The sequence below is a fragment of the Propithecus coquereli genome, unplaced genomic scaffold (assembly GCF_000956105.1).
Source record: "Propithecus coquereli isolate 6110/MARCELLA unplaced genomic scaffold, Pcoq_1.0 Scaffold212, whole genome shotgun sequence".
NCBI lineage: Eukaryota > Metazoa > Chordata > Mammalia > Primates > Indriidae > Propithecus > Propithecus coquereli.
The window spans coordinates 895,709-905,058 of NW_012146301.1; the positions used below are offsets into that span (position 1 = coordinate 895,709).

The 9,350-nt window shown below is 40.5% G+C and overlaps 1 protein-coding gene across 1 annotated transcript in view; it reads right to left on the reverse strand.

The window, feature by feature from the left end:
• SLC15A1 (solute carrier family 15 (oligopeptide transporter), member 1) overlaps positions 1-9,350 on the reverse strand; it is a 33,368-nt gene that overhangs the window by 10,917 nt on the left and 13,101 nt on the right. Inside the window, exons 8-13 of the mRNA XM_012644430.1 lie at positions 4,149-4,235; positions 3,493-3,582; positions 1,885-1,929; positions 1,726-1,758; positions 1,553-1,641; positions 906-1,023 (exon numbers count right to left, since the gene is read on the reverse strand). Coding sequence (XP_012499884.1) covers positions 906-1,023; positions 1,553-1,641; positions 1,726-1,758; positions 1,885-1,929; positions 3,493-3,582; positions 4,149-4,235 — 462 coding nt within the window. The remainder of the gene's footprint in view (positions 1-905; positions 1,024-1,552; positions 1,642-1,725; positions 1,759-1,884; positions 1,930-3,492; positions 3,583-4,148; positions 4,236-9,350) is intronic.

Sequence of the window (9,350 nt, forward strand, 5' to 3'; positions counted from 1 at the left end):
TGTAACTCTGGAAGCCCAGGCCTCAGCCCTGGACCTGGTGCTGTGAACATCTTCTCACAAATCTTTATGGCTTCCTGCCTCCATACCTGTGCTTGGGGTTTTTGTCTTTTGTCTACAATGTCCTCTCTTATATCCTAGTGACAAAGAAGCAACCCATGTCTGCCTTAGCCCACAATTCATTTTCCGTGTTCAAGAGACAGTAAGTATCTCATGTTCCTAGCAGCACTATTTAGTGTAGCCAAAAGGTGTAAGCAACTCAAGTTCCCATTGAGGGATGAAGGAATAGACAAAATGTGGTGTAGGCACACAATGGAATGTTACCCACCCTTAAAAAAGGAAGGAAATTCTGACGCATGCTACGGCATGGGGGTGAACTTCGAGGACATTATGTTAAGTGAATAAACCAGTCACAAAAGGACAAATACTATATGATTCCACTTATGAGAATGATCATATTCATAGAGATAGAAAGTAGACTGGGGGTTGCCAGGGCCTGGGGAGTTGTTTAATGGGCACAGAGTTTCAGTTTTGCAAGATGAAAAGAGTTCTGGAGGTTGGTTGCACAACAATGTGAATGTAGTTAACACCATTGAACTGTGCACTTAAAAATGAATAAGACAGTAAATTTCATGTTATGTGTATTTACCACAATTAAAAATAAAAAATTTTTAAGAAATTAAAAGAGAGGGAGGGAGAGAGATACAGAGATAGGAAAGGAAAAGGAGAAGGGTGGTTGGGGCAGAGAGACTCTCTCTCAGCTGCACCCGTGCAGAGATAAAAACCTGCAGTCCACCTCTTCCTCAAACCATCTGCAGCTCCAGGGCTTGGTTTCTAGGGACAGCCCTGGCCTCCCCTAATCCTCAGTCCTGGAGAAGGAAGATTCTGAACGCACCACCTGAGCCCACCAGGAGAGGATAGTGGAGAATCAGAGGAAAACTCACGTCAATTTCCACCTGCACAATTGCAGCCACCACAAAGGCCATGGAAGCCAGGAACATTCCAACTGTCATCCTCCTTAAGGAGCTGATTGGGACAAGAAGAGAGTGACTCCCAGCCAGTCTCGTACAGAAGAGCCAACGATAAGCCCCCAAAGGAAACGCCTCCCCCACCAGCCCCCCAAACAAAACTAACTTCCCTACGAAAGCACATGGGCTTGAAAGGGTCTCTCCTTCTGTTGTTCATGACCAAGACTAAGCAGGATCAATGGAATATACCTTCTCATTAGCATATTTACACTTAATTAATAGAAACTGAATTTCAGGTGATACTCCAGATTACAATTAACACTTCTGTCATCTACATACCCAAGAGAGCCTTAATGGGAGGATTTTTTCAGGCCTCCATTAACGGCACTTTTATCTTAAAGGATATTTTCAGAAATCTCGACGCACTTGCATCTGTTTAATTCATTCTTCAAACCCCGTTATCTAGGTGCTGCTATGGGAGGGGCTGCAGGCGTCCTTTCCACAGAGCCCCTGGGCAGGGAGCGCAGCCCACTGCAAAGCCCTGGGACCAAGGGAGCCTCAACCAACCCAACCAAGCAGTCACCTACGTGAAGTTGAAACCACATTTTGCAATCAGAGGATACAACACAGCATCAAAGATGGGGACCATGATAACAATCAAGATGGCATTCACGGTCTGCAGACAAAGTGGAGGTAAAATGTTAATGTTGTCTCCAAGACAACTTTGATCTCTGAAAGCAACTTAAGTATTTTCTCCTACCTGTATCTGATCCGGCTGAATTTCTATAGCTCCCTAAACATAGGAGAAAAAAATATCATTGAAAAATGTCATGAAACGGAGGGAGGAAGGGGAACAAAGGGACAAAAACAAAGGAGTAGTGACCACGAAAGGTCAAACGTCTTGACATCCCAAACTTACGATTTTCCCGTTCATGGTTGTTGCTTGCAGTGTCCATCGGGAGCCCTTAAAAACGAACACAGTTACTGCATCATTTGGGAATGTGGGTTTTTAAAATATTGCAAGCCAGTGTTGAGTCTTTTCCAAATCACAAATGGGGTCTGAAACGTTATGGGATTTAAAATGGTTTTAAACATCAAGTTACCCTCCCAGCTCCATGTTAACACTAGGTGAAAAGAAACGGTTGCGTTTCTGTCGCACTGTGAACATAGTACGCGGTATTCCAGCCCCTCGTAGAGATGCACAAAGTACTGTCCCTAGAAATACACGAATGTATTTCTGAGGCTTGTTGGAAAGCACGACACCATCTGTAAGGTGAAAGCAGCTCTGTGCGCCATGGATCGTCTGTATTCACTGGCATCGAGGATTCAAGAGCATTACTATGCTTAAGAGCCGTTTTTGATGGTGCATGCTGGCTGAAACCAGATCTCCATCACGAGAGTGAGCGATGGATCTAAACTGGGCACCCTAGTCATAGTCAACCCATTTTATAGTGAAAGATGGACCAGGACTGTCCAAGTATATATTGTTATTTCCATGGAAGACTAAACGTGTAAGTGTGTCAATATGAACCTGTCAGCTCCACTAGGAGGAAACCTACCCCTGTCTGAGTTCTTAATATAAGCCTGTCACCAAGTACTTTACATACTTTCACTCATTGGATCCTTGTAGCCTTGAGGTGGGTCACTATGAGCCTTTCAGAAGGGTCAAGAGTTATTATCCCAAGTCACACAGCTGCTAGGTGAGGAGTGTGTTTCCTATGCACTTGTGACTCTAATATCCAGCTTGTACCCAACATGCATGACTTCCTCCCTGGTGTTTATGATGCTAGTCTAAATTTCATACTTACAGATAAGGAGATTAATGTGTACACTCAAATTTCTTTCAAGAAACAGTTTACTTTTATAATAATCCATCCTGCACAATAAAACCACGTGTTCATAAATTTTTTTTATACCCCAGTTTCTAAAAGAAACAGTATCTGATTGCTTTGGCTGCAAGCATCATGCATTGGCTTGTCTGACGCTATTGTGAAAAATCCTTAGGCATGTGTCTTAAGGTTGTGTAGAAAGAGCACAAGTCAACCTTTGGGTTCAAGGTCCCTGCTCAGAGAGGGACGACTTTGGTGGAGTCATTTCCCATCCCTGGACAAGCCCTCTAGTCCAGGCATTGCATTCGAGAGTGGAAGACACCAAGGCCCTCTCAGTTTAAATAACCTATGGATACCATAAAAGGTCATCTTTATCACACTGTACCAGTAGATAAACAAACTGTTTGCTCCCAATTTTGCAAGAGTCCTGGATGGTTTGATGAAATCTTTCCCAAGGCTACTTTACCTGATGCACCTAATTTTCTTCATGGTTTTGCAACAGAAATGTGGACAGAACCACCTAGAATTGTTTTGTTTTTACAAATAAACTCAGTGTGATCTAACAATTAAATAAGTGAAATATAAAAAGGAAGCTGGGAGGGAACTTATTGGGAGCTAAACACCAAGTGCGGCCGGGCACACGGCAGTGCCCTGTGCATGTTTGCTGAGTGAAGGCGCGCAGAGCAGTTTCACGTTACCTGCTGGTCAAACAAGGCCCAGAACATTGGGAGTGGAATGTACAGGAACATCACCCTCGTAACCATCTTAATTTGACAGATGAGCCGCTCCTGCAGTTGGGGTGGGGGAGGACAAATCAGCCATGACCTGTGTCACTCAGCTGTCAGGTGCTGAGTTTCAGTGCAGAGGTAGATATTTGTATTCAGGGACAAACTCAGAGCTCATTCATTGATCGCTGGTTTCTTTAGAAAACTGAAAATTTCTAAGCCATTTAAAATATAAGTGAAAACATTTATTTAGGAGGTCAATTACTTGAATTCATTAAATGTAAATGTCGCTAAAGGTAAATCCCACCACCGCCTCCAGCAACACTTAAGTCTTCTATATTCAAACTAAATTAATTCTACATGATCACAATTACATGGAATTAATGGCAGATTATACCAAATGAACACGATGGAAAGTAATATTGTTTCCAGATGAATTATATCCAGTATTTATCAAGTTCTTCTCAGTTAAAAAAATGCACTCGTGCATAGTGTTGTGTGACATGCTAATGAAGGCTGGGAAGATGCAAGTGACAGTTTTGTCCGTGTAGCCTCAACAACCTGAACTGGGATATTAGACGTTCACTTCCTGCAGGAATCGGGATCACTGTGGCATGATGGTTACTCACATCATACTTCTCTCTAGCCCAGTCCAGCCAGTGCTCCCTCTTGGGGTATGTCTTACTCCGATGTCTAAATCGATTTTTGATGGCAAACTGAAGTGAGGAAGAAAAATCAAATTTCAAAACAGAACTAATGACTTTATCAGGGACACACATTTCAATGAACCCTCTTAACTGGAACAATATGTTTGTGAGAAAAGCAAAACGTAAAATTGCATATATACTAGTATATGAGTGTGTTAAAAGGTACAACTGATGCATTTATTTCTAGTCTCTTTCTATCTAAGAGCATTTGACTTTGGGGAAACAGAGTCACCCTGTCTCTACTCTTCAGATCCTCTAGGGAAGCAGGTCCAAGAGAAATATAACAGACACATTTGCAATTTAAGTCTTCTAGTAGAAACATTAACGAGCAAAAGTGAAACAGGTGAAATTCATTTAAAATATATTTAATTTAACGCAATAAACTCCAGCTATCATGTTAATATGTAACCAATATTTTTTAAATGAATGAGAATGTTTACATTCTTTTTTAATACTGAATCTTCAAAGTCCAGGGAGTATTTTAATCTTTTGGCGTATCTCGATTTGGATGCTAAATTTTTATCAGAAACATTTGATCTATGTTTAGATTTCATAAAGTTTATGTTTGAAAATCTAGATCTATGTGCTAAGTTGTTCCAAACATGCTTAAAAGCTTTCTAGTAACTGATTTGAATATCAGGTTTTAAATTTAATTTAAGAGCAAGAACTGCCTACATAGAAATACATTTACATTTTTAAAAGGATATTGGGAAACATTTTAAAATACAGTAACACTGGTCAGGTGCCCCACCCTTCATTGCATTAGAGGCTACTGAGATTCCTGGCTAGTGTTGTTTAGGAAAAGCAAAGTGGTTTTGCAACAATGCAGCAACAAAAGGAAGTGATGTTTCTGTAGCTGGGAACATACATGTGATTGAAGGGTAATAACTCAAAGCTACAGGCTGATTTTGGGATTACAGGCAATACAGTTCTCATGACTTTAAACAGCTAGAAGTTCTCCTGGAGTTTGAACCATCTTGTCAATTACTTGATAAGGAAGAACTTGGATAGACCGTTGGTAAGGTCCCCTCTTTGCTTGAAAAAAGCTGTTTGGTGGGAACAGATCTATTGTTAGAAGAAAAGGGAAGACCTGAACCTGAGGGGAATTCTTCTTGACAGGAAGAAGGCATATTTATTTCACCAAGTGAAACACAATACTCAAATTGTATAATACAATATGATTGAAATACAGAACAATAATGCAGCGGTCCCCAACCTTTTTGGCTTCAGGGACTGGCTTCACGGAAGACAATTTTTCCACGGATGGTGGGGGCTGGGCATGAGGGAGGCAGAGCTCAGGCGGTGATGCGAGCAATGCAGAAGGGCTGTGAATACAGATGAAGCTTTGGTCCCTACCCGCTGCTCACGTCCCACTGTGTACCTCTCCCTTTCCTGTGTTTCATGGAAGACAATTTTTCCTGGGCCTGGCGAGGTGCGGGGGGTGGCAGCGGAGCTTTGTGGTCCGGTCCCTAACAGGCCACAGACTGGTACCAGTCCGCTGCCCGGAGGTTGGGTACCGCAGCAATAATGCAGTAAGGCCAGGTAAAGAGAAAGTAATCTAAAATTATCTCAAGGCTGCCTTTTCATCCAAAAGATTATCCACACATTTTTTAATGTAAATAAGTTACACATTTTGCCCTGGTTATACAACATGTACAGTAGGTTCACTAAAAAAATGGGGAGCGTTTAAGGGGTAAAATTACTTCATTCTATTATCTGAAGGTTCCTACTCTCAATATTTGTTTCCTGCCTATAAATGTACCTGTGTGTACACACGCTATGTGGATGCATATGGAAGAAACTGTATTCTGCACATTCCTATCATCAAATGTTCTTTGATAACAAGACTGCTGATGGCTGCATGTCATGGCACAGACGGACTGTGCAGGAAGCATCATTTTCCTTTTGGCAGCAATTCGGTGGATTTCAATTTTTATTTTTATTTTTTATTTTCTTTATAGAGACAGGGGTCTCACTCTTGCTCAGGCTGGTTTCGAACTCCTGACCTCAAGCAATCCTCCCACCTTGGCCTCCCAGAGTGCTAGGATTACAGGTGTGAGCCACTGCTCCCGGTCCTGGACTTCAATTTTTGCTATTATAAATATTACAGTGATAATCTTTGCACATGAGTCTGTGTTCATTTTTAAAACTTATTTTCTCAGTCTTAATTCCTGAAGGCAGTATTATCGACTCTTAGGTATTTGAACTCCTGAGGCTCTTGCTATACACTGCCAAGCCAAGCTTTCCCATTTCGATTCACTGCTCCCCAACAAACATCAGGCAGCGGCTGCCAATCTGACCAGGGAAGAGTCACTTTGATTTGTTTTTCTTCGACCAGTCATCTTATTTTAATTTAATTTAATTTAATTTTATTTCAGCATATTACAGGGGTAAAAATGTTTAGGTTACATATATTGCCTTTGCCCCACCCAACTCAGAGCTTCAAACGTGTCCATCCCCCAGACGGTGCGTACCGCACCCATTAGGTGTGAATATACCCATCCCCCTTCCCACCTGCCCGACACCCGATGAATGTTACTACTAAATGTGCACATACATGTTGATCCACTCTACTAAGTGAAGTATCGTAAGAATGGAAAAACAAGCACTGATCTTATTTTATAAGCTCAAGAGCCATTTCCATTCCTCCCTTTCTGAGTTGTGTTTGTGTCTTTTTCCATTTGGTGAGTTTTATAAGAAATTTCAATTTATCAAAATAGTTAAGAACAGTAAAGATATGTTTAAAGGAAAATCAAAGCTTACTCAAATTTTAATTTAAAGGAGGCAGGAGATTCTGGGGTCATTAAATGTCATTGAGAAAGAGCTTCAGAAATACTTACGCCAATGCACTTGACCACTTTAGCCATGATGTTACCCTGTGGCTGGAACTTCTTGTACATTCCACTGCCAATGACAAATACAACTAGACAGAGCAAAAGAAGATGTGTTAATAAGGTGTTTGCCAGAGCTACTTGTGGCCTAGAGAGAAGTTATTTGAGTTATAACCTTGTTTTGGAAATAACTGGATTACTTATGCAATGGGCTTGCCTACCTATCTCACAGTTTAGAAAGTGCTTTGGATTCTAACAATCACAAAAGCCTCTCAGTAATGTTACATTTTTGTTCTAATACACAAACCTTTAAGCCTAACACTATCTACTTCCCAGAACTCGAGGCAGCTCCTGCACGCTCAGTGCAGCTATTTAAGCACAAGTTCTATCTCCATGTAAAGGGACACAATAGGAGTAAGTGCTTTCACATAACAGATTAATGTATTGTTCTACACAAACAGTAAACGTACGTGTAAATTTGTGACTGCAATGGCAAGAGGAATTTTCTTCTCCTTGTTAATCTTCAGGAAAAAAAGAATTAAGCTGTTGAATCTTTTATTCAATCATATGTAGCAGAAATTTTTTCTGTGGTCACTGGGCCGAAGCACAGTTACAATTAATCGCATTTGCAGCTACAGTTTTACAAAAGTTAGAAGCACTTTTTCAATGAGGCCATTCTTCCAGGGACCGTCTTTGGCATATTATGAAAATAACTTAGAAAAAAGCATTTCTGCAAGAGATTCTGAAAACAGTCCCTATACTAGGATTTCTGATTATCCAATACCACAATTCAATAATTTAAATCCCCTGACGCCTGTGTTTTCCTCAATTAAGAGGGCCTGAGGTTTTTGAGAGATATCAATCTCCAGCATATCTCCAAGTACATGCTGTCCTATGCACGTCCTTTATAGCTGACAAAAGAGATGTCCATTTATATTCCTGCCCAATGCTAACCTTTCTGAACACACATGGATGGTAAAGATGTCCAACAGATTGGGTCTAATTTTCTTTTGTCAACTAATACTTTAAGCTTCTGATTAACTGGAGCTACTTCGAGGAAAGAAATTTCTATAGGTGGTGTTGATACATAGGATTTGGCCTGTTCTCAATTCCTCCATAAGAAAAAGCATAATCTTTGATATACGAATGACTTGTACAGACTAAATGAGAATTTACATAAAGTGCTTAACACAGTGTCTGGCATAAAGCAAGACTTTTTGGAATGCTCTCTGTCTCCCATCCAGCATTAGGGAGGAGAAGGTATAAATGAGCCTTCTGGGGGTGTATGGCAGTATCTGAAGAATTATGGGAGAAAAAAGATATATTAAAAAGTAGAAAATACTGAGCTCTTGCATAAATGTAAGGAGAAAGCTAAAATTGCTACGATATAAGCAAAAGAGGTTAAAAATGGGCCTATTCAATACTATTAAGATTTGAAAACAAAAATTGGAGAGAGAGATGTCATCGCCAGGTGAGCAAAGCTGACAGCGACCTCTTCTGAGTGGGAGAAGAGGCTCTGAAGACGTGGGGTGGCCACTGGGCTGTCTTCTTCTTGCACCTTTCTCGATTGTCTTTCAAGTTAGACCATCCCATGGAGAAAACTCTTCACATCTCATAAAAAGCCAATGCTAAGAACCAATGTACAAATTAATGTATCTAATATATACATATATTCTTGCTGTAGGGAAGGAATTCTAGTAGAAACATTTGGAGATTATAGATTATGGAAATTTATATGTTCATTGGAAATATTTCAATGGCAGTGGAATCAGGTTGCCATTTCAAGCAAGTTGTAGATAAACCCATGTTGACAAAAATAAAAGCTTTCAGCCTTGTGTTCAGCTAGTCTAGCAGATTCTATCACCTTCATCTTAATCTGCCTAGATAGTATCACCTTCAAATGTCCAACTCAGTTGATTCCATTTCTTGTAAATCTTTTTTTTTTTTGGTCCTATTCCCTACTTTCTTCGAATACTCAGAAGATGTTACCATCTGATCGCAATTCTTCACACTACCTTTTGTTGCAACTTGTTACATGGACTTTTAAAAATTAGTCACAATAATTACTGCAGGGCCTGACCTGATGCTAGGCTTTTATTCATTCTACTGATTTCTACTTACTCAGGGATACAGCCATCAGGACAGCAGGAACCCCAAATGCCAGTGGGTAACAAGCTTGTTGACTGTGAATCCCACATTGTTGAACTGGGGAGACATTATAAGAGTAAAATTCATTATGGCATTGGCAATGCGCGCACAGTTCCCATTTTTAAAAATCACTCGCTGGTTATTA